Source organism: Carassius carassius, chromosome 8 (assembly GCF_963082965.1).
Source record: "Carassius carassius chromosome 8, fCarCar2.1, whole genome shotgun sequence".
Classification (NCBI taxonomy): domain Eukaryota; kingdom Metazoa; phylum Chordata; class Actinopteri; order Cypriniformes; family Cyprinidae; genus Carassius; species Carassius carassius.
Genome location: NC_081762.1, coordinates 21299440 through 21324414, shown reverse-complemented (window position 1 = coordinate 21324414; position 24975 = coordinate 21299440). Strand labels below are relative to the sequence as shown.

The following is a 24975-nucleotide window of genomic DNA, read 5'->3' as shown; positions in this document are numbered from 1 at the left end:
TAAACTACGTCCTGTCAATGAGTCTGTGGGATCATCATTCAAGGAAAACTGACCAATCAATCTGACCGCGCACAGCCAGTCCCGCCTCCGTACATGGTTGCCAAGTCGGAGTAAAGCCCCCTTGGAATATTTAATTTGAGCTTATAAAATGTGTACAATTATTTTATGAGAATATTTTAGTTTTTAGCGTGTAAAAAAATTTTGTAAATGAGTAATGAGTTGTTGCTATAATTATTATTATTATCATTAGTAGTAGTAGTGGTAGCCTAGTATTGGTATTAGTATTTATTTGCTCCTAGTTATTTGAAAGGAGCCTGCCAGAGGAAACTATTTAGTGAGAAGGCACCAGTAGCAGTATTTTTTTATTTGTATCATCTATGCAGCATATTCATTATACAATAAAGAAATTCCAAAGTAAAATTTATAAAATAGTTCATTATATTAATTAAAATATATACTGTATATTTAATGTATTTTATATTGTTTTATACACAATTATATTTATTCAAATTATGTAAGTTAAATCATATAAGTACAATTTGTTAGTTTAGTGGTAGACGTGTTTTCATTCACAGTCCAAGGGGGAGAACGCTAAGAATCACTTTAGCATATCTACTGTGCCTCAACTGTGTACAATCATGTAATTTTTAAATACAGGAACCAACAACTTATATATTATTACATTTGCAGTCAAACAATGCAATATTTGTGAATCTATGTCACTTTCACTTCACTTCACTTTAACACTAAGCAGCTTAACTTCAGCCTTTACAAAAAAAAAAAAAAAAAAAGAAAGAAAAAAGGAAGGGTTTTATTTTGGGGATCTGGCAACCTGTCATGCATCAGCGTTCACTGTGAATTGGTCTGAACCACACGCGTCTTAATTCTCTCGTCGCTCAACTACAATTTCGTCTCTTAAATTGTTCGATTTGCTTGTCATGTAACTGATATTTCCAAAAGCAGAAATTAACAAGGGGTGAAAGCTTTTGTCTGGAAAGGAAAAACAACATTCAAGATGGGTTGCGCTGGATTCACCTGCTCCAAGAACTCCCTGTGCGCGCTCAACATCCTCTATGTGGTGAGTAACCAATGCGAGAATAGAAGCAAGCATATGGAACATCTTCATCGGCCTTTATCATGACATTAGCACATCTGCTTTACAAATACTCATACAAGAGGTGTTGTGTCTGTGTGTCTGTATTGCAGTCCTCTGTGTCTCAGGGTTCATGTGAATTATTTAGAGAGATTCTTTGTGTGGAATGAGGCCGACGAGCGGTTCTGGTTTCACGCGCAAGCCTGTAGAATAACATCCCGGTTTCCTCGCAACTCGTCTGTTTGGGCAAAGTCACATCCTGCTTTTGTTCTTCTTATGCAGATATCCTGCTTCATTAGTTTGGAGCTGATACTGTGTGCTGATTAAGCTCTTGTCTGTACTCACTATTTAAGAAAACATTATTATCAGTTGGCATCATTAATAGATGGAAGCAGAAGCTCAGGGGTCATTTCCATTTCTTGGTCAATGATGGACTAATCCCAACATATTCATTTCAGCTTTAAGGGATGAATTGGCTGAAACATTTAGTTTTATAACGTGTGCTTGTGTTTTATTGCTCAAGTGGCATCGCAGCTGTTTGGTGGGCCATTCACAGAAAACCAGCCATTTGTGTTCCCATGAATCACCACTGACAGAATTAACAGGAACCTGAACCCAGTCACATTATTTTATAGATTTAACTTTAACTGTATATCTGATTTCACTTTAACTGTGTGTGTGTGTGTGTGTGTGTGTGTGTGTGTGTGTGTGTTTCATTTAATTAGTCTATCAATTAGTAACTTTTTAGTTTTTCCTAGGCTATAACTAGATATTTAAGAATCTGTCATCATTATTAAACATTTTTGGAAAAAGTTGACCACTTAACTGAATATTGTAGAGCATGTCTCTTTTTGAATCAGGAAAATGTAATGCATATTATATAAAATATTGAAAATCAAAACATTTATGTATATTAAGATAAAGTGGAATCTCCTGAGAATGACTATAATAGTTTTATTAATATTTTGATTTGGCTTTCATTCAGGCTTTCATTATAATTTCAGTTTTGGTGCTATTTTTATTTATTTATTTATTTTTATTCCTATTTAGCTTCAATTTATATTTCAGTTTTACTTTTAGTATCTTTATTACTTCAACTTATTTATTTCACTTAGTTTCCTACACTCCTATTTAAATTTTAGTTTTCCATCTTATCAACTTTATTTCCATTTTTTCTTTATTTTTTATGTCTTTTAATCGTTTTTTAACACTAACAGCACTGTTCCTTCCGGTCTTCAGATGGTGAGCTTGCTGATGATTGGCATCGCCGCCTGGGGCAAGTGTTTTGGGTTGGTGTCGAGCTTCCAGGTGGTGGGTGGCATCATTGGAGTGGGGGTCTTCCTCTTCTTTGTTGCCCTAGCTGGACTTATTGGTGCCATGAAGCACCACCAGGTTCTGCTGTTCTTTGTATCCTTTACTGTGATCATCTGGTGCTCTACATCTCATTTGTTCGGGTTTTGAAGAAATGCAGAATGAATAAATAATTGTAACTGTTTTGCAATAATTATACCAGGGTCTAAAAGTTACTGATGTGATGCATGTAAAACAGTTTATATGAATCCTCATTTTTTTGTTGTATCCATGCTTGTAGTGTGCAGTTTCTTCTGGTAAACTGGACACCGCTGGAGACAAACTGTGCAATCAGTCAAAAATGATTAATTGGAATAAAAGGGCTTTGATAATTATATTGATTTTCTTTCTAATGTATGAAAAATGTATAAATTGTCACATAAGTATTTTAAATGGCCTCATGCAAACAAAACAGAGTGTGTGTGTGTTAAATAATGTACGTTTGCATTTCATTGCATGAAATGCTCTGTGTTTTTCTTCATTGCTTTTGGAGATGAGACATGATTATGATGTGCTCATGTAATGCACTTCACTGTGTGACCAAAGAGTGGTGCAGTTAACATGACAAATGAGAGCACACAACTAAAAAAAAAAAAAAAAAACTCTCAAATAAAATAACATGAACTAATCCCAAGAAGAATTTGGGCCATTACTAAAAATGCCCTGGAAGAAGCTTATATATGATTGCATGATCCTTCTGGTAGTCTGTTAAGGGATAGGAGACTATTTCTGTATATTACATTTCATACTCAATAAAACATAAAATAAGTCATGTTTGTATTTTAAGCATAGCTTACAGCGTAATACAATTCTGTATTGACATTTATTATTGGATTTCAATAGAAAACCCACAAACAACCACCAAATGTCCCTTAATTTACTTTATGCCTTGTTGAATCTAATTTTGTTTTATTGAAAGTTCTGATATTTTATACAGGACATCTAATTTCTACTGAAGATAGTGGTAGACTTTGTGTTAATAGTGGCATTATTAATATTTCTCCATTGTATCTTTGTGTTTTAATCCTTAATTCATTGACAATAGTATATGATCATCCTGTCGCTGGTGTTTGTAGTTCAGTTTTCAGTGTCTAGTGCATGTCTGGCTATTAATGAGGAACAACAGGTAAGATAACATTTCTGAAAGTAATATTAATTATTAAAATTAATGCTTTAATTCAACTTGAATGCATAATATTGATCAAAAGTATTTATAAGTATTACGCCTATGAAAAAAAAAAAAATATATATATATATATATATATATATATATATATATATATATATATATATATATTAAAGACTCCTGAATATAGTATCATGGTTTCCACAAAAATATTAAGTAGCACAACTGTTTTTAATATTAATAAGAAGAAAGGTTTCTTGAGCAGCATATTAAATTGATTTCTCAAGGATCATGTGACACTGAAGACTGGAGTAATGATCACAGGAATAAATTATGGTTTAAAATGTTTTTGAATAGAAAATAGTTATTTCAAATGGTAATAATATTTTGCAATATTGCTGTTTTTACTGTATTTTTGATCAAATAAATGCAGCCTTGGTGAGCATAAGAGACTCATGAACGTAAAAAATCTCACTGTCCTTAAACATTGGAATGGTGTATATACACAGTACAGACCAAAAGTTTGGAAACATTACTATTTTTAATGTTTTTGAAAGAAGTTTCTTCTGCTCATCAAGCCTGCATTTATTTGATCAAAAATACAGGAAAAACAGTAATATTGTGAAATATTATTACAACTTAAAATAATAGTTTTCTATTTGAATATACTTAAAAAAAAATGATTTATTCCTGTGATGCAAAGCTGAATTTTCAGCATCATTACTCCAGCCTTCAGTGTCACATGTAACATCCAGTCTATCACATGATCATTTAGAAATCATTCTAATATTCTGATTTATTATGAGTGTTGGAAACAGTTCTGCTGTCTAATATATTTGATGAATAAAAGGTTAAAAAGAACTGCATTTATTCAAAATAAAAAAAAAATTCTAATACTATATATTCTAATAATATATTTTCTTTACTATCACTTTTTATCAATTTAACACATCCTTGCTGAAAAAAAAGTATTGATTTTATTTAAAAAAAAAAAGAAAGAAAAAAATTACTGACCCCAAATTACTGACCAGTAGTGTATATTGTTATTACAAAATATTTATATTTTAAAAACATAGCTTCTTTTTTCTCTTTTCTTTCTTTATTCATCAAAGTATCCTAAAAAAGTATCACATGTTCTGAAAAAATATTAAGCAGCAGAACTGTTTCCAACTTTGATAATGAATTATCATTTTAGAATGATTTCTAAAGGATCATGTGATAATGAGCTTTGCATCACAGAAATAAATGATAATTTAAAGTATAATACATTTAAAAACAATTATTTTTAGTTGTAATAATATATCACAATATTAATTTTTTTCTGTATTTTTGATCAAATAAATGCATGCTTGATGAGCAGAAGAAACTTCTTTCAAAAACATTAAAAATAGTAATGTTTCCAAACTTTTGGTCTGTACTGTATATATATATATATATATAAAGAAATTTTTTTGATTCTCCCCAAAAAATTTTAAAATTAACTTTTTTGCTACACCTGCCAAGTAGACCCCTGCAAACTCAGATCTGTATAAACAGAGTCTTTAGTATTTTGTATAGTGTTTTGTCATGCGTTCTCATGTGTTTCATCCCTGTGTGTAGAATCAGCTGTTGGAGGTGGGCTGGAATAACTCTCTGACCACTCAGAGGGACGTGGAGAAGAGTCTGAACTGCTGCGGTTTCTCTCACATGGATATCAATGGAAGCTGCGCCGCTGTAATTTCCTCCGATACACAAGTTTCATTGTTCTTTTGTAGTGTTCCTGTAGCACTGCATGTGCTGAATGATATAAATGACACCTGTGTGGGTGATAATAGTTGTGGTACTAATTTGCATTCTAATGAAACCATAATGAACTGCAAGTATGTGACAAGTTCACACAAGACAAACACATAATTTGTTCTGTTATAATAACTTGGTGCTCTTGTCAATGTGTTTTTTTTTTTTTTTGACCTTGTGCAGCCCTGCTTTCGTTACGGCACTTGCACCACATGTGCAGCAAAGATCCAGGAGCACGCCGGTGAGGTGCTGCGCTTCGTCGGAGGGATCGGCCTCTTCTTCAGCTTCACTGAGGTCAGCCTGCTAAACTAACTCCAGCTTTCTCTTCTTTCAGATTCTTCACAACCAGAATGTTTTCTGGATCTTTCCTGATTGTCAGGCATCTTACAAAAGAAAGACTAGTACAGAATACATGTTAAAGGAATAGTCTACCCAGAAAATGAGAACTTGCTGAAGATGTACTCACCCTCAGGCCATCCAAGATGTAGAAGAGTTTGTTTCTTCATCAAAACAGATCTGGAGAAATTTAGCATCGCCAATGGATCCTCTGCAGTGAATGGGTGCCGTCAGAATGAGAGTCCAAACAGCTGATAAAACATTACAAAAATCTTTAGATCACATCTTTTAAAATTTAAAGCTCTGTTTTCTACTAAACAAATCCATCATTAAGTCATGTTTAGCTTAAAACCCTTGCTTCCGGCTAAAACATGAAACCTCTATCCATTATATTGCTATGTCCAGTGAAAAAGTCAGCTTGTCTGAATCAGGAAAGAAATATGCAAAGATCAAGCACAGTTTACAACTGAAAACGGTCCAAAATAATTGTGAACAAATGTGATGGTGTTTATTGTTTTGGGATGACATGAGGATGCACTTTTCTCTGGAGAAAGTTATTATGGATTATTGAATGAAGCTTAGAAGTATTAAAAGCCTTGACGGATTTGTTAGAAACACACTGCTTTTTGCTTCATTAGACATTAATTGATGGACTGGAGTCGAGTGGATTACTTATGGTTTATTGGGATATTTTTATCAGCTGTTTGGACTCTCATTCTGCAGAGGATCCATTGATGAGCAAGTGATGTAATGCTAAATTTCTCTAAATCTGTTCTGATGAAGAAACAACCTCATCTACAAGTTAAATTTTTTAGGTGAACTACACTTTTCAGCGTTTAACTTTTAGCTTCCTGCTTGTTTCAGATCCTGGGAGTTTGGCTGACTTATAGATACAGAAACCAAAAGGACCCACGGGCGAATCCCAGCGCCTTCCTGTAGGTTTGATTCCTATGCTGAATTCTCTGGATTTGTCTTCTGACCACTGGATTTCTGGAGTTGTTAAAGAGAGTGTGCGTTTGCATTTACTGAAGAGGAGACCAACCTGCGTGTTCTTGCTGCTATATATTATTATATTTGCTTGATTTTCCAAGAGTACAGTGTGACGGCACTGTACTATACGTTATGAGGTTGTACTTATGCTTGAAGAATTCCTCTCAATGAAAGAACAGAACACTTAAACCCAGTATGCAGTACCTACACTAATGGGCTAAACAACAAACACCATTTGATTTTATGTTAACAGTTTTATGTGATAAAAAAAAAAACAGTAACAGAAAATGAGCTGCTGTGATCAATACATGCATGACACTATTTATGTTGACAGTTTATATATGCTTGTATCAAAATTTGTCCATATCAATTCCACATAAATTTCTTATATTAAATGCACACGTTATCAAATTAGCACGAATGATATCATTAAACTGAAGTTGCCCGTTATCGCTAATGCAATACAGTTGCAATAAATAGGCTAACTGTCAGAATGCTATATACACTATTGGACTTCATAATTAGTAAGAAAATGCCATTTGAAAATGAAACAATTGATAGAAGTTTTCTTGAGCCCTGTTTAATGATCTCATACTGCATATTTATCTGCTTGTTTTATTTTCCATTATGTGTGTGTTACTTAGTTTACCAATTAGATTTTGTGTATCGTTTTGGCTTCTTGCATGAATTCTTTATTGTAATGTACACCTATATCCAATGGTTCTGTGAACTACGCTGTCAAAAATAAATAAAGACCCTGAGGACACAATTGTACCTTGGCCAGTTTTGTCTTTGTATAATTTAATTGTTGGGTTTCCACATTACTTAGGGCTAATGCTTGTATTGTCTGAAATCCTTTAAGGAGTATTTCAGTAGAGCAACTTCCTTTAACCTCAAACCAATCAGAGACTGACACGCTCAGGCCAAGAGCTCAGTGTATAACAAAGGCAGCTAGTAACCAGGCAACAGTATGTCTCAGGAAAACATGCTGTCAGTTACTCTGACTCCTCCCACCAGGATACTAGCCGGAGGAGACTCCATTAAAGGGACAGTTACACAAACTGTCTAGCGGTAGCCATTGACTTCCATTGTATTTTTTTTTTTTTTTTTCATAGTGTGGAAGTCAAGGGCTCCAGGCAACTATTCGGTTACCAACATTATTATATATATATGTATATATATATATATCTTCATATGTGTTTAGCAGAAGAAAAAAGCCCATAAAGGTTTTAAATGATGACACAACTTTGGAGAAATTTAGCATCGCCAATGGATCCTCTGCAGTGAATGGGTGCCGTCAGAATGAGAGTCCAAACAGCTGATAAAAACATTACAAAAATCTTTAGATCACATCTTTTAAAATTTAAAGCTCTGTTTTCTACTAAACAAATCCATCATTAAGTCATGTTTAGCTTAAAACCCTTGCTTCCGGCTAAAACATGAAACCTCTATCCATTATATTGCTATGTCCAGTGAAAAAGTCAGCTTGTCTGAATCAGGAAAGAAATATGCAAAGATCAAGCACAGTTTACAACTGAAAATGGTCCAAAATAATTGTGAACAAATGTGTTGGTGTTTATTGTTTTGGGATGACATGGGGATGCACTTTTCTCTGGAGAAAGTTATTATGGATTATTGAATGAAGCTTAGAAGTATTAAAAGCCTTGATGGATTTGTTAGAAACACACTGCTTTTTGCTTCATTAGACATTAATTGATGGCCTGGAGTCGTGTGGATTACTGTTTAGCAGAAGAAAGAAACCCATAAAGGTTTTAAATGATGACAGAACTTTCATTTTTGTGTGAACTGTCCCTTTAACTGGAAAACCCACATGACCTCTGCTTTGAATAAACGGTGCGAACATAACAGCATAAACAAATTACCAGGAGAAACAAATTTTCAAACAACTTCATTTATTGGAAAAAAACCTGAAAAGAAAGCCTGAAGTTTACCGTAACAATCTACTCAAAGAACATATCGTAATTTTGTACAGGGCTTTACAGTGCATTACATGCCGTCAGTAAACAAATGACAGAATAAAAGTGACCCTCAGGGAAGTAATATCCTTTCTGCTGGGCTTGTGTGTTCACAACTCTGTCTTCAGAAACTTCAGGGCTCTTTGCATGTTGCTCAACACTGTGGAAACAAACCAGACGAATGATGCTGTCAGTCTGGTGACGGGGAGTAACTTATTTTTGGCATTAAAACAGCTTTCAGACTTACAGAGTTTCATATCCGCAGGTTCATAGGCGTACAGGCGGTTGGAATAGCGGCCAGTGATATCTGCACGAACAGTCATGGAGGGATCTGGGAAACGAGAAGGATTTGAATCATTTATGCACAATACTTCATAATGTGTAGCATTACTTATGTATCAGTCATGATTAAATCAACTCACCGACGAAGAGGATTCTGGGAACGTACTGGCCATCAGGAGACAAGTGTTTATCTGTGGTTTCGTACTGTAAAAGACAAGACAGTTCCCTTTACATACATTTATACACATAACAGACAGACTACAGCCTACAGATTAATACACAGATTGCATTATACATTAACTATGAGCAATACTGTGGTTGCAGTATTCATAAATCTTTGTTAATGTTACCTAACCTTATACAAATGTTTATAAAAATAATAGGTATAGAGTAAAAGCCCTATTCATTTACAGTGTTGAATTTCATATTGGTAGATAATGGAATTAACATTAACTAAGATTAATGAATGCTTTAGAAATATGTTTAACTAGTGTAGGCTAATTAACTGTTAACAAATGGTAAAAAAAATTTTTACTGACCACCAGGTTCAAGATCACGAAATCGTCATCGGCCAGCTTCTGGATGTCTTTATCCTCAGCGAAGGCCTTCTTCAGAGCTGATGAAATAATATGAAGCATGTAAAAATGTAAATCATAATACAAACATGAAGAAAAAATGGAGAATTGTAAACTAACCAACAGTGAAAATGTCAAAATAAAAATCAATCCTTACACTGGCTGTGTGGACAGTCCTCCAGATGAAAGATGACCATGAGGGGCTTGTTCCTAATTAAACACATTATACAAGTTCACCAACAGACCTTATACACACAGAAGTACTTAATATTTAACACCTTACTCTATAATTCTATATAATATCATCATTTTTCTCACTTTGATCGTGACCAAAACAGAGCTTCCTCGTACGTCTGTGCCCAAATCAGCTGATCGCCCCATCCTGAAAGAAAAAGAAAACTGAATATGAATCCTAAAAACCAACATTTACTCAGCCGGATCAATATTGCACAAAGGTATGAGACAGCATTTCACACAGCAAAGAACTAGAAACATTTCCCTACACTACTTTCTGCATAGTTCATATGTAGCTTCAGTTATGCTATTCCAACAGCTCACCAAAGCAACTTAATTTTACAAAAGCTGCAAAAAAGCAATATTTTGGCATGTTTTCATGAAGCTGACCTCTGGAGAGAGTCTGAGGAATCCTCTTCTCTTTCTTGGGAGTGGTCTTCTCAGGCTTCCCGATGGCTGAAGACAAGGTCACCAGGACCAAGAGCACTGAGAGTATTCCTTTAAGCATCTTCACAAGCTGAAAAAACAAAACATTTTGATATATACCTGTTAGAAAATGACAAAACATGATTTAACATCAGTCCCAGCAGTTAATGGTGCGGGACGCTTGAAAGCGACCTCCAGAAAGATATTGCAGAGCAAAGTGCCTGTGATGTGGAATCCTCACCTGTTTTCGCCTTCACTGTCGAGTGTGTTCAGACTCAGACTCCTCGTATCTCTCTCTCTGTCTCTCACCTGTACGGCTCTTATACCTGTTCACCTGAGGCTCCGCCCACCTCTCTTCTGTTCTGGAATTTGATTCTGCGCTTTAATCTATTCCCCCTTATTTTTTGCAAGCAAACTTTGCATTAAGTCTTTTATTTGGCTCGGCGCCAAGGACAGGTCAGCGGATAGTCGTGATAAGCGATTGAAGACTAGCATGATTGGGCTTTTTAGGATTGGCTGAGCTCGGAGCCGTGATGTCAGAGGGGTACATTAATGGGCTTTTGTAATTTGAGGCATGACGTGGTGCTAGAATGAGAAACCTGTTTATTACGCAGGAATATCTTGATGCATATTTTTATCATATTATATTAGATTATAATCTAACTGTACAGTATGTTTGTTAACTGTGTATAATTGCATCTGAAGGAAATCTACTATTTGCATGTAGGAATATTTTGACATTATAAGGTACTAGTGCATTCTAATCTGTTTTCTGTAATATAATAGGGTGTGTATTGTATACAGGATTCTTAATAGTCCATATACAAAGCGTAGTTTGCTGGTGAAATCCTGCCTTGCAAACATTTGCTTAATGAAGCGCTCAAAAGGAAGTTTATTGAACACCGTTCCTTCGAAAGGACTGACGTGTCCTTAAGATGACTGATTCTGAATGAAGATGACTTTTGGTGTAACGTTTTCTGTGTAACCTTTTATTATTATCATTATTATTATTTTACATTATTTTATTAATTTAACTATTGTTTTATTATTTAAAAAAAATCATTCATTTTATTTTTATACATTTTTTCAGTTCTTTTATTTTATTAGTCAACCACTTTTCTAATAAATTCTAATTCTAATAAAGGTTCTAATATATATATATATATATCATTTTATTTTATTAAAAGGAAAATCAACACCTTTTGTTAATAATATTTAAAGTATTTTATTTTTTCCCCCATTAATTATAATGAAGGGAAAATCATCACCTTTTATTTATTTATTATAATTTTTCATTTTATTTTATTACTTCTATCAGCTTTCCATATTAATTCTAATAAAGGAAAAGCATCACCAGTGACCTTTTTAATGTACGTAATAATTTGCTGTTATGTTTATTACATGACAGTTGTAAATGTTATTGTGTAACATCCTCTGTCGAGTTGCTCAAACATACAGACCACGTTAACATTTCCGGAGCAAATCATTGCTGTAAACTGGAGAGGTGCATGTTTAGCTGATTTCATCTCCTCTGAAACGAAGGCCTGACAAAGCCTCTTTCCACTAGTGGCTATGGGATAATGTGACAGCGGAGGATCAATGGTGTCTTTGTGCCGAGTGGAATGGAGTCAGGGCCTTCACGACAGACAACTCCACTCAGACTCAATGAATCCAGTCTTTATGACTTGACTCTCTGTCCTTCAGCTGGACGTTTCACTGCCCCTATATTGTGCTGAAAATGACAGGTATGACTTACTCCCATTCACAAACTAAAGCTTTGTCACAAACAAAACACAGCCGAGGATGTGATTCAACTAAGGCAACAATTTGTATTTATTTTTGACCCTTATGACAAAGTAAAAGGTGCTTAACCTTCAGGAAATGTATATAATAATAATAATAATTAATATACTGTATAATGATAGCCCAAAATACATAATAAAATAATTTTAAATAATACAATAAAATGTATTTTAATAATTTAAATACACACAATATAGTATCTTATGCCCACCAAGTCCGCATTAATTTGGTCAAATGATAAAACTGTAATATTGTATTTTTCTATTATAATAATTAAATGTGACAAATTGTGAGTTTTCAGCATCATTACTCCAGTCTTCAGTGTCACGTGATCCTTCAGAAATCGTTCCGATATGCTGCTCAAGAAACATTTTTATTATTATCAATGTTGAAAGCGGTTGTGAATAATGTTTCAGTGGAAACCATGCATTATTGATTATTGATACATTCGTTTTTCAAGATTCTTTGATTAACAGAAATATTTGAAATAACAATATTTTGTATAAACGAATAGAACAATACACAATGTTTATATACTGTATATAACATTTATATTAATAAAATGCAAATATAAATATATTTTGTATTTCAACAGTTTGTAATAATATATTCTATAATATTATATATTTTTTTATAATTTAAATATTCAAACTATATAATTTGATTAAATTTTTTGTAACAATCTTTACGGTCACTTTTGATCAGTTTAATGTGTCCTCGCTGAAATAAAATAATTCTCACTGACCCCAAAACGTTTGACCAATAGAATCCTTGCATTTACATTTACTTCCATTCTTACATTTATTGCAGCTCCGTTACCAGAATTAGTTACTTATCTGAATACATCTTGTTTGATTTAGTTGTTTTCTTGAAATAATCATTAAACAAATTCTTTCCTTGGAAATAAAAGAACATTTGTCAACAGCAATCTAGCATTACATCACGATCACAAAACTGCTTGGATGTTTTTATACACAGCAAAGACCTAGATTTATTTCCGGTAGCATTTTTCCTGTACAGTGGCTGAAGAGGACACACTGAAAGCTTGTAAAAATGAAATGAACGTTACATAGGATGAATGAATTGCTGAGGTGTCCTTAACTCTAAGGCAGAAATTCTCTGAAGCTGAAGTCAATATTTGTCCTCGAGGGCTGGGTGCACAGACCACCCCTGATCACACACTCCAGCAGCCATCTGCACCGACTCCGCCCTGAGAACACGGATCTGACGGCCAGGAAGACAAACGCACCGCAAAGGACTGTTAGCCATCTGACCGCACTGCCATAAGAGGGGGAGGAGAATTCAGTGGGATTGCGTAGGATCCGAACGTAACCTTGTTTGACATATTCAAACAACCAGCCATTTAGAACTGAAAAAAGCAAACAGGCACCGAGAGAGAGTGCTCCTTATATATTGACACTTGCTCCGAAAATAACAGTTCACTTGAGAGAAAACGGCATGTAAGCTTTATTAATTCACAAGTAGAAAATCACCTTACATTTCTGAATGTGCCTTTTATTGTGTTTATGTGGCGCTCTGACACATAGACATCTCTCCGACAACAATAGAAAAAGCAAAATCATCAGACTTGTATCAAAATAAAATCATGGGAAAATAGCGAATCGTAACAAAAAAGAAAAAGAAAATCGAGTCCCACAAGAGACAATGGCCACTGTTTTCACAGAAAACACCTGAATACGTTTGGCCTTGATGATAGTGGTTTGTAGCCCGGGTTAGGCTCAGCTGAACACTGATAGAGCAGGACAGACCCGCACGGGTCCGAGAACATGAACACACAGCAAAGCAAGCCACAGCATCAACATCACTTATTCTCCTGATTGTCACTCTACACAGAACAACAGCTGATGTTTCTTTAGCAGGCTAGGATCGCTTTCCATCACAAAGTATCGATTCAAGTATTCAGTGGGACTTCAAAAATGCTAAAGGTAACGCTTCTGAATAGTACTGACCCCTTGAGTACATACTATTTCCAATTTCGGGGAACATAATGCCAATTCATAAATACATTTCAGTGCTGCGGAGTATCTTTTAGAAACTAAAAATCGTAGATTCAAAGAAAAAAATAATAATAATACGAGGACCGTGTGGGAGGCATCTACACATTTCATAGAAGTACGGTTTCTCCCTCTTCGATAGAAACCTGAAAATAAAATATCAAAAAGCATCGATTTCATTGATCAAAGAATGACTGACGTGTGAATTATTATTTAGAAAACTGCACATCCAGTATCTTGGGGTTTTGCCAGCAGGAGAAGCTTAAGGAACTGGGGGCCACTGGCTGAAGACAATCATTTACATCACGTCCTAGTGGTTCAAGAGTTATGTAGTACAATCTTTAGCAGTCAGGTCAGTGGTACAAAGATTCACAATAAAAATATACATATCCAGGAATCACTATTTACAGGTAGTCTCTTCACAGAGGATCTCGGATCTTCTCACAGCTTTCCAGATGAGGGAAAGTAGTGTAAAATGGAGAAGTAATATTACTGTTCAGATCCAATGAAGCAACTGTACAGTCAGAGGAAGCAGGTGGGATGGAGCGGTTTCAGTTACGAGGCTCATTTTGAGTCCTGTTGCCCACTAGTGGCGAGTTCAAGGAACAGCAGTTGTCAGTGTGTTAGTGTCCGTGCTGGGGAGGAAGAGGTGGGCCGTTTACACCGGGGTGGTAAAACGCACAGTTGTTTTCATACCGACAGTTTCCCTTCATCATGAAGTGACGACACACCGGCCTCTTTGACATGTCTGAAATTGAACAAAAAGATTCATATTTACGTGCTTGTTTTAAATGCTGGAAAATTAAAAGCGTTTGGCAGTCAACCTTACCGCCCATGTTGTTGTGTCCCCCACGTGGTCCTCCGCGTCCCCCTCGTCCTCTGAAGCCCGGGTCTCCTCCTCTCCCTCTGCCCCGGTGGAAGTGTCCTCCCCGGTGTGGGCCACCTCTCATGGAGTCGTCGCCCCAGTAGTTGCCGTTGTCCGCCCCGCGGCCCGGTGGACCGGGTGGAGGACCCATCATGCGTGGGCCGCCAGGGTTGAAGGGTGGGCCGTGGCCGTGGGGAGGGGGAGGAGGATGGTTGAAATGTGGTCCAGGGGGCTTGTTTGGAGGGAAACCACCATTCATGGGCATCGGCATGTTGTTCATGTTGTTCATGCCGGGGCCATGGCCAAGCAGACCCGTGTTCACTATGAAGTGAGGGAAACAGAACATTAAATATGCTGCTGAACCACCATCCAGTTATTCCTCAACATATCAGTGTTATGGTGAACTAAAACTAATAATAAAAGGCTTTAGTTTACTGAAATAAAATTAAAGATATTAAATGAAAAACAAACAAAAAAGGCTAATAAGTTACTGAAACTAAAACTGAAATTAAAGCTGAATAAACTAATAAAATCAATAAACTAAAAAAACTAAAATCACAAAAAGTTACTAAAATTAAAACCTTACAAATTAGAAAAATTTAATAAAAAGAAAAAATATTCAACTACAGCTGAAATAGATCTAAATAAAAAATACTTATATAAATAGTGTTGAAACAGTTGAAAGAGAGCAAAGACGTACTTGGCGGAGCATGGGCAGGTTGGTTCGGGTTTGGATTCTGGTTCTGGTTCTGGTTTTGCTGCAGAGAGCCCAAAAGCTGCTTGATCTTATCAGAGAAATCAGGCTGTTTGATCAGGTCCTCTGGAGACTGGTTAGATCCCTGAGCACCCTGAAAACCAGAGGAGATGCTTCAAATAAAAGCCTTTACATATTCTCCTGGTAAATAACATTACATATCCATTAAATCTTACCATGATAGATGAGAGCAGTTCCTGCACATTGACAGCGGGGTTATTACTGGTTGCTGGGGCGTTGCCTTGTGGCTGAGGGCTGCGGCCACTGTTGCCCAGACTTCCCATTAGGTTAGCTAGAACAGGAGGCAGCTTGGAGCTTTCATTAGAGCCGCCGGAGGCCAGAGTGTCAGCGGGCTCCATGTAACTCTCCTCCATACTGCTGTCCTACAAAACCACAGAGGAAAGAGCTCATCAACATACCACGTCTGATACTGGAAAATGAAAGAAAGAAATGGAAGGGGAAAGCATATGAAAAGGTCACTGGCTGTCTTACTTCATCCAGTGGGATGAGACGAGGAGGCATGGGCTCATACGGCTCAGGGTCGGGCTCATGAGGACTGTCTGGAACACTGCAGAGAGGGAAACAAACCATATAGGTCCATTCAAAGCTCCTGAAAACAATTAACCCTGTTTACTTCATTCACCAGTGTGGATCATTCATTTGTGCAAGGTTTTATTTAAGCATCTATCAAAAACTTTTTTTGTTAAAGCTAAAATATATAATAATACATGAATTACCTATCTTTAATATATGAAAAAAAAAATCCTAATAGGAAATAAATAAGAAATACTAAATCTGAAAAATAAATAAAGAGTAAAAAAACGACTAAAAATTAAACAAAAATGAAATCTGAAACTATATATATAAAAAATATTTTTAGTACTAAGTATTTTTTTAAACTACACGCATATAAACAAAGCTAAAATGATTAGTGCATATTATTCTTAGTTGTAAATAATATCATGACCCACTTTTCTACACGTGGGACTGTATACACCATATTATGGTCATTAAATGCTTTGCGAATGTTGTTTCATGCTATGAACAATCTTCATCAAAGCGTTGTCTTACCTCTCTTTGCTGAGGAAGATCTCCTGCAGAATTCCCATCTCTCGGTCTCTCTGGATCATCTTCTCTCTGCTGCTGGAAGCAGGAATGACCAGACTGCCTATGAGGGTCAAAGGTCGAGGAGGAGTCCAGGGCACCCTCTCCTCCATGGCATCGTGAGAATGACGACGAGCCATTTCAAACGTCTGCCTGTCCATCATCAGCTCCCGTTTGGCAGCCTCGCCAAAGTCCTTAATTTTATTAACGTTCACTGAGACAGAGAGAAAAAGAGTGAGGATTATTACTGAACAAATCCCACAAGTATTTTCAGGTTTTAATAGTTTTATATTGTAATAATAATAATAATAATAATAATAATACTAGACTTACAAACTGAAAAACCTTACAAACAGCAGTGTAAGTAAAGATAGTGCTGCTTTACCTCTCTCAGTCTCATCCAGATCAAAGTAGAAGTACTCTTTGAGATGATCCTCTTCCGCCCACTGAACACTCTTCTTTTTCTTTCCTTTCTTAGTCAGAGCCTCCTCCTCACCGCGAGGTTCAGCCAGAGCATTGGGTTTTTCACCTTAAAACAGGAAATAAGGCATTTTAAATTCAGCACATGCTTTCATACTGCTCTCATAGTGAGGCTGTGGCCCTTTTCTGTGCAGCAGGACTCACTGGTTTCCATTGCGTCAGGGTCCTCGGTGGGCACGGGTGTGCCGGGCTGCTCCAGGTCTGGGTTCTCATGAGGGGGTGTCTGAGACGAGGGCGTCTCAGGGGAAGACGGTTTGGCCTGTGTGCCCGAGTATGACTGCGGCCTGCTGTCAAACGGACAGGGCTGTGGGGCACATGAGAGATGAGAGGAACAAAACAAAGGTTAGTGGGTCTGTGGGAAATTAAAATCCATGAAGCACAAACACAAATGATGGTTGTATGATGTGGCACACCTTGTTAGTGGTAGGGGAAACTGCTTTTGGTTTCTTTTTCTTGATCTTGATGCCAGGCACTGGAGCGGAGTTGAGGGCATCCAAAAATCCAGTGGCTTCCATCGCTACAGTTAAGAGAAATAAATATAAAGCACCAGTCGGAGGGGAAAGCCTACTCTCCTTTTTTACAGATGATCATAATCATATGGCAGGTGCTGAATGGGCATACTCACGCTGTGCGGGTATAAGTTTGACTTTGATCTCTTTGGTAGAGTTGGGAGTGGTGTTAAGGGGCTTGTACTTCTTCTCCACTGGTGGTGTGTCAGTCAACGATGTGCTGAATAAACAGCAGAGTCAGAGATTAATGATTCATTGTCAAACCCACCCAAGTTAAACTGCTTTCAAATTCATTCAAATCTTCAATCAGATGATAAGGGGCCCATCCTGGATTATATGTACCTGTTCATTACTTGCAAGAAGAAAATGGAGCATCCACTTACCTTGGTCTTTTGAGAAGAGCAGGCTTGATGTTGTATTTGTCTCCAAGTTGTGGTGCAGGAGGGGGTTTCTTTACAGGAACTGGAGCTGGACTCTCTACCTCCAAACCTGAAGACACAATGTTTAGCGTAAACGTAAACAGAATTGTTTTTTAATGTGTTACTTAGACATAAACAATTCTATTATATATATTATATGTGTATATATATATATATATATATATATATATATATATATATATATATATATATAGTTACAAAAATCATAAATTTAAACCTGAACAAAATCGTTTTTGATTTAGTTAATAAAATTAAACATACATATAGCATTTTAAATATATATGTAAAAAATATAAATGTTCCATTCTTGGCAACTAACTGAAATACATTTTAAGTACTAGAACAAAAAAAAAAAGTTAGGAATATTATAAACAAATTTACAACAACTAAAATAAAAAATAAAAAATTTAATAAAACCTAATTAAAATAATGAATAAATACATGAAATATAAAATTACTAAGACTACAAATATAACTAAATACTCTAATAAGATATAAATTATACAAAAACAGCACTGGTGACTAACCTGTAGAGCGGATCTTTGCATGACTTGGGGCATAAGCTTTTGGTTTTTCTTTCTTCTCCTCCTCCACTACTTTTTCTCGGGGCTTCACCTCTGGACGCACTTTTCCATCCTCCTTTTTCCGTTTCTTGTCTGATGAAAAAAAAGGGTTGGGTTATGTGCCAATAGCAGGAACCCCACTTTCCAATAATTCAAGTTGAAAGTGCATTAAGTCTACTTTAACGCAAACAGACTGACATAGTTGACAATGTAAACTGGGAACCCTACCATTGGGTGACGCTCCACTGGAGACACTCTGAGAGCGGATAATAGCCATCCAGCCTTCCACCAGCACAGACGCCAGCTTCCTCAGCTCTGAGAGAGAGAGAGAGAGACAGAGAGAGTTTAAACCTGAGCTCTGGAAGACAGACTGTCCAGTATTAATTCATGGAACATGTGCTCTTACCTTCGGTCTCGCCGCTCTTGCTCAGATGTTTCACAAGCTTAGCTGTGTTGTTCTGTCAGAAGAGAGAGCAGGTGTTAGAAGACAGCAGGGGCATGCATGTGTGTGAGTTTTATGGGCCGTGGTGTGGTGCAGTACCTGTTTGAGGTGGTCCACAGTCAGGGGGAGTTTCTGCAGGGTGAGCAGTATGAGCTGCAGCAGGGGGGTGTTGGTGGTGGTCTTTGAGTAGGTGAGCCAAGAGTTCAGCAACTTGTAGCCTCCGACTCGAATAAACCTGAGCAGAAGACATAAGAATTAAACATAACCTTGAGAACAAAAAGGTTTCAAATGTTTCTTCCGATGGCTATTATTCTTACCGATTGAGTACATCATGTGACTTTGTCTGCAGCAAGATGTTCAGATACATGCATCTGCTGACCATTTTATGCGAGGCCTTCATGAGACTGTTTGAAAAGAGGAAAATATGTTAGAAATACTATTGGTAAAGGAATATTTCTTTTTTTAGAAATTAAAAGGTACAGCTTCTCACCTGAAGACTTTAGCAACTCCCTCAAGGCTTCGTAGCTCTCCATCTTTCCCCAGCATAGCTTCCACTCCTTTCAGCACCTCTCTGGGGTCCACTGGGCCCACGGCCATAGCTGCTTACTGACAGAGGGAGAGAAAACACGGGTTATTCTTGTGCTTGTGCCACTGGGGAGAATCTGGGATATGGCATGAAATTACAGAGTCAATACTGAAATAATGAGATCATGGCACTTCAGGAGAGCTCACTGGAACAGCACAAGGACAAAGTTTGTAGTATTGTACATTTACGGAGGCGACTGAGGATCTGAAATAACCTCAAAACAACAAATTCTGAAGACAGTGGGAACGAAAATGGTCACATGACTACCAAAGACATCACAGAACAGCTGCAGTTAACGCTGCATGTATGCATTCAAAGAACGGATAGAACCTTCTGAATGTTTTATATATTGTACTTAATCAGATGTGGATGTCTTATCAGTTATCTGGCTCACACCTCACAGTGCAATCATGACCACAGAACAAGCTGTGTGTAAAAGAACTGTCTTCATTATTAAACACACTACTTCAAACAACAGTTGGTTTTCAAATTCATGTTGGTTTCATCTTTTAGAAAATTATGTTATTGTAAAATAAGGTGGGATTTAGATTATTACTAGAGTACCAAAACTGTTGGGATAACAAGTATAAATAAATATAATACTTCCAACTGTCTACAAAGAATCCTTCCTGGCAAATAACGTGTTTAATATATGATGTCTGGTGGGAAGTCAATATTTACTGGACTTACTAGAAAGGGGCAGCTGCTACAACTGTTATAGTTTAACATCTGACTGCTAGACTGAATAATACAGCGTTCACGTAAACCAATCTTCTAGAATAATTAAATAAGTCTGTCAATTATTTAATTATACGAGAAACTCAAACTGGATGACTGGTTATGTGAGCGCTGCATAATGTAGTTCATAATTTGAAATGATCAAAGATAAGCATAAAAGTAAAATGTTATATTGCATGTGTCATGTCACTGTCATAAACCCACCTGCTTTTTATACACACTGTACATTACCCAAAGTAAACATCACAGGTGCAAAGGACATGTAAAAGAATATAATGGCTGTGATCAGTAATGTGCATTCAGATTATCATATAATTTAAATAAGAATTATACAAGAGCAGAAATAAAAAAAAATGCTAAATTAAATTTGAGAATGCACTTAAGAGTTAAACATAGTTTTTGCAATTTATTTTATTAGCAATTAAGTAATTTTTATAGCGATGACCCTTGTAATCCTCCAGAAGTTCTATCGTAGCACAACTAATACCATTTCAAGAGAAACTAGGGAGGGCACAGTAGAAGTGTTCAAATGATTGACTGGATTTTCTTGTTTATCAGAAAAGCATCGTCACACCTCAGCTGTAGAGCACACAGGGACTCCAGCATTAATATCATATTTCCGTGTTAGACACTGCTGTGATCCATCCGTCTATAATCTAACATCAATAGATAAAAGATCCTATAGTAAAATTAGATGATTGTAGACACTTACAAACCAAAACATTTACAATAAGTAACACTATAAGTGTAACACTATAAGTAACACGGATTATAAAAACTGAAAACATGAAAAACAAAACAGACTTTACCCATATCCACAATTGTCATTGCTATGGGGTTGATGGATATAAAATGTGTAGGACCCACTCTAGCCTCTTTCAATTTAATTGTAAAACTTTAAATACTAACTTGATACAATGCTCTTATTGTGTACATACTTGGTTTTACACTGTACTTACATTTTAAAAATACCTGCATGTAATTATTTTTAACAGAACCTACCCACGAACCCACCCTGACCTAACCTTCTCACCTTAATGCGTTGCAATACACAATAAGTACAATGCAACAAATAAATGCACAAATAATAATATATACATATTTTTGCTTCAAGTACATAGTAGTTAAACACACCTGATATAAAGTGTGACCAACATGTATCCTAATTTTAAAAAGTAAGCTTTAAATATATTCCAATAATACTGCAGGTTTTAAAATCTCAGTACATTAAATTGACCTTTTTATTTATGTTTTCATGAATTCAGTATGTTTTATACATACAGAAGTCTAGAACAACCAGGTGGGGCTAAAAAATTCACAAAATGATTTTTTTAAGTGCCTTAGTGGCTTTGAGAGACTATTTCCTCATTAGAATTTTATCTGTATTGAGCTACATTTTAAAATATGCAATATTACATATTAAAAACATATTACCCCAATAATGTTGCCAGTTGCAGCCATCTTTTCATATTTTGGCCAAAAAAAAAATCAGGAATAAATATATAATGAAGGAATTAGACTCTGAAAGACAAGACTTTACTCTTGTGGATCAATATCCAGTAGCAATAAACTCCTTAAGTAAATGAGTGTATTATCATAACTCAAGGGGTTTTGTGCGACTGAGCATAAGACTTCGTGAGTTGTATGTCGCCACCATGTGGTTATTTCTAAATATACACGAATACAGAAACAGTGTATTTGCCACGCAGCAATAAGAAATGCAAGTATCAAATGTGATCATAATATATTAAAATACAGAAACAAGTGTAATATGTGAAGTTGTTAAGTTAATTACAAAAAATAGAGGGCAGTGTTTCTGGCCGAGAGAGAGCGAAAGACACACACAGAGAGAGAGAGAGAGAGAGCGAAAGACACACAGAGAGACACAGAGAGAGAGAGAGAGAGAGCGAAAGACACACAGAGAGACACAGAGAGAGAGAGAGAGAGAGAGAGAGAGAGAGAGACAGAGACACAGAGAGAGAGAGTCACGTGATTCGCCCCGCCCACGCGGAGCAGCAGCGAGTATTTCTCCTTCAGTTCCTCTCACTACAGCACACTCGACGGTACACCGGCGACACCAGCTGACTAACTACTGCTGAAAATGAACAACGGGGTGAATTACACATCAAAGAGAAATACATACACCGACTGTATCTAGATTTTTTAGACTGTAAAGCATGCAAGTGTTTAGCAACGTTTGAATTCATGTTCTACGTCATTTCCAAGACAAGGTGAAAAAGGTCTACTAATGTCGAAAAATGAGAACTTACTCAATTTTGATCGTGTGAGAAATCAGGTTTTGTCTTACCCGCAACACTGTTGTTGAAGAACTTTTTATAGTCACAAGCGAACTCCTTTAACACGGAACAATACACACAACTCCTGGAAACGTCAGTTTGTCATAACAAACAAGAAAAAGTCAACAAGAGTGTACGTTCACTGGAAAGAAAAAAGCTTTTAACAATGTATCTGTCAGGTTTCTGATGGAATGCAGATGTGGAGAAACACAATGTTTTAACTTTTACAGTTACATTACACCCTGTCCTATATAAGACTGCAGCACTATAGATCAAGTTCAACACCATGTAACCTACTTTAACTTTTTAATCGAGAGTAACATAGACAGCTGGCATCTTTAAGCAAATAGCATGATGGTTTTGTGTTGGAACTCGTCAACACAAAGCATCCAGTGTTGTTCTGACTAAAGGCCAGTATTTATGAACTCATACATCTGCTCGTGGCCACAGGGGGATTTGATTCATCTGTAGAAGTCTCCCTCTCTCATATAGCAGCTGACAGCACCTCCTCTGATTGGCTGAAGTCTGCGGTAAACCACGCCCACTATCTTTAACCGCTTGTCTTCGTGAACAGTTGCCCGGTCGCCATGTTTGAATTCCAACAAGTTTTTAAAAACACAACGGCTATGTTCCCCTCCGCCTGGCATTAGTCTCGCTCGTTTACAAAATGCTACTATATTTACCCCGCTAGCGACCCACGGATATTAAGACGATACCTCGAGCCGTATATGGGGATGATGGCGACACGAGACAGCCGTTCCGAGCTACAGCATTTCCCGTAGATCCAGTCAGAAAAACAAAGCCACCATTGCCTCGAGTGATCCGAGCAAAGCACAACCCGTCCGCCATTATAAAGCAAGATCGACAAGACAGATATTCTAACCTAACGTTACGTACTCGTCAAGCACACAAAACAAAAAATGCAATCTTTATATTCAGACTGCTATGCATTTTTATAAGTTATAATTGCCTAGGGATGTTTATTTAACCAAACTAGCTCAACGTGTATCAAGTTCAGCAAACTAACAACACCTAACGACATTATAAAGAACAAAATATTGCATTTCAGTCTTTTTTCCCCGTTCGGCTAAATCCACAGGCGTCACTTGGCAATCTTTATGTGCAGATTGCGTCGATTGTTCCAGTGAGCTCTCCTCTGAAAAGAATGCAGTTTATAAAAAGCCCCAATTGAATGCAGTCACTTCCTGGCTCTGCCTATGGCAATCTTTATGTACAGATTGCTTATGACTAGCGATGGCTAGCTTATTATTCGATGATTTATCTATCGCTTCTGTAGAAATCATTAGGATTGCTCCGTCTCACACACAAAGAGAAGCAGGGCGTTGGAGCCGCTGCTCGGTCTTTGCGGTGTGAGCTCATACTCTAGTCTCGCTTTATCTCAGCATGCTGTCTGCTTCTAGACACCGTGGCGCAGTTAGCTCGCCAGGCTCGATATAGCTAGGAATCTTTCATCTCTATGTATATCTGGAATCATTTTCAACACAGACAACTGTTACGCAGTTTCGATTCAAATTGGTTTGAAAGAACACTTACTATTAAAACCTCTCCTCTGCGTCTCGGGCTGCTATTAATATATTGTGCTTAATTTTCAGCTTTTTAACAGTTTAGAAGAACGTAAACTGTCATGACTTTAGCATTATTGGCTGAAAAATGGCATAATGGGCGGGATTGTGGTGGCTGAAATTGAGCTTTTCCTTCTTGAACAATCTGGAGCAAAAAAGTAGTAAGAGAATGTCCGTTACTCGAGTAGAAAAAATGAGTTTTTGGGCTTTGATCTTCGCACACAGTTGAAAAATCCTCGACGCCAGATCTTCAATGAGACCTGAAACGAAACAACAGCACAAAGAAACGTTAGAGAAAGGCGACTGTTTGGCGGCGGAAATCCAGACAACGATCAAAAAGTTGTTTCTGCCGATAAAAACTGATGTGGTAGCTTTTAAATCGCAAAAAGGTGGAGAACCGTCCTCCGACATGACACTTACCTCAGACAAATCCAGGAATGCTCTGGAAAGGGTGGGACTCGGTTTATATAGTTCTGACGTTTTCTGCGTCACCTCGGACTCGCGCCTGCGCGCGTACTTACACAAAATGGAGTTGAAGAACACGCGCTCTTCTAGAAACGACCTTGTTCAAGGACGGGCCCATCCCCCACTCCGGTTTCCGGTTACTTTACGTGATTTCTATGCAAAGCTAA

General features: G+C 36.8%; 3 protein-coding genes across 5 annotated transcripts; 1 reads left to right on the top strand and 2 right to left on the bottom strand.

Annotated features, from left to right (window-relative positions):
• Window positions 1–835: 835 nt before the first annotated feature.
• LOC132145531 (tetraspanin-13-like) lies at window positions 836–7440 on the top strand. The gene is made up of 6 exons (XM_059556638.1): window positions 836–1078; window positions 2333–2500; window positions 3489–3569; window positions 5169–5282; window positions 5529–5639; window positions 6546–7440. The coding sequence occupies exons 1-6, from the start codon at window positions 1016–1018 to the stop codon at window positions 6618–6620; spliced, it is 612 nt and encodes a 203-aa protein (XP_059412621.1). The 5' UTR covers window positions 836–1015; the 3' UTR covers window positions 6621–7440.
• A 1127-nt stretch (window positions 7441–8567) lies between these two features.
• Window positions 8568–10563, bottom strand: LOC132144754 (anterior gradient protein 2 homolog). Its single transcript, XM_059555326.1, has 8 exons — window positions 10406–10563; window positions 10129–10255; window positions 9823–9886; window positions 9662–9714; window positions 9469–9545; window positions 9070–9133; window positions 8895–8978; window positions 8568–8807 (listed from the first exon to the last, which is right to left on the bottom strand). The coding sequence occupies exons 2-8, from the start codon at window positions 10244–10246 to the stop codon at window positions 8758–8760; spliced, it is 510 nt and encodes a 169-aa protein (XP_059411309.1). The 5' UTR covers window positions 10247–10255; window positions 10406–10563; the 3' UTR covers window positions 8568–8757.
• A 2847-nt stretch (window positions 10564–13410) lies between these two features.
• On the bottom strand, window positions 13411–24895 carry LOC132145530 (serine/threonine-protein phosphatase 1 regulatory subunit 10-like). Of its 3 annotated transcripts, XM_059556636.1 has the most exons (20): window positions 24764–24895; window positions 23058–24603; window positions 22772–22845; window positions 19630–19745; window positions 19457–19543; window positions 19239–19374; window positions 19104–19155; window positions 18926–19012; window positions 18662–18790; window positions 18078–18183; window positions 17811–17914; window positions 17599–17702; window positions 17330–17489; window positions 17091–17234; window positions 16673–16919; window positions 16094–16169; window positions 15778–15984; window positions 15548–15695; window positions 14812–15168; window positions 13411–14730 (listed from the first exon to the last, which is right to left on the bottom strand). In XM_059556636.1, the coding sequence occupies exons 4-20, from the start codon at window positions 19734–19736 to the stop codon at window positions 14606–14608; spliced, it is 2376 nt and encodes a 791-aa protein (XP_059412619.1). In that variant the 5' UTR covers window positions 19737–19745; window positions 22772–22845; window positions 23058–24603; window positions 24764–24895; the 3' UTR covers window positions 13411–14605. The 3 variants fall into 3 exon arrangements, with proteins under 3 accessions (XP_059412619.1, XP_059412620.1, XP_059412618.1); XM_059556637.1 differs by lacking the exon at window positions 22772–22845 and having other exon boundaries at window positions 23477–24603; XM_059556635.1 differs by lacking the exon at window positions 22772–22845 and having other exon boundaries at window positions 24315–24603; window positions 24764–24894.
• Window positions 24896–24975: the final 80 nt, after the last annotated feature.

Bases quoted from the DNA above. Each gene is read 5' to 3' on its own strand.
- LOC132145530 (XM_059556636.1), bottom strand. From the start codon at position 19,736: ATGGCCGTGGGCCCAGTGGACCCCAGAGAGGTGCTGAAAGGAGTGGAA. The intron at 16,170-16,672 runs GTAAGACAACGC...CCCTCTCTGCAG, and splicing joins ATCTTCCTCAGCAAAGAGAG to TGTTCCAGACAGTCCTCATG. The intron at 15,169-15,547 runs GTACGTCTTTGC...CTCACTTCATAG, and splicing joins ACCTGCCCATGCTCCGCCAA to TGAACACGGGTCTGCTTGGC.
- LOC132145531 (XM_059556638.1), top strand. From the start codon at position 1,016: ATGGGTTGCGCTGGATTCACCTGCTCCAAGAACTCCCTGTGCGCGCTC. The intron at 2,501-3,488 runs GTATCCTTTACT...CATTGACAATAG, and splicing joins ACCAGGTTCTGCTGTTCTTT to TATATGATCATCCTGTCGCT. The intron at 5,640-6,545 runs GTCAGCCTGCTA...TGCTTGTTTCAG, and splicing joins TCTTCTTCAGCTTCACTGAG to ATCCTGGGAGTTTGGCTGAC.
- LOC132144754 (XM_059555326.1), bottom strand. From the start codon at position 10,246: ATGCTTAAAGGAATACTCTCAGTGCTCTTGGTCCTGGTGACCTTGTCT. The intron at 9,546-9,661 runs GTAAGGATTGAT...TTATTTCATCAG, and splicing joins GGACTGTCCACACAGCCAGT to CTCTGAAGAAGGCCTTCGCT. The intron at 9,134-9,468 runs GTCAGTAAAAAT...TGTCTTTTACAG, and splicing joins TCGTGATCTTGAACCTGGTG to TACGAAACCACAGATAAACA.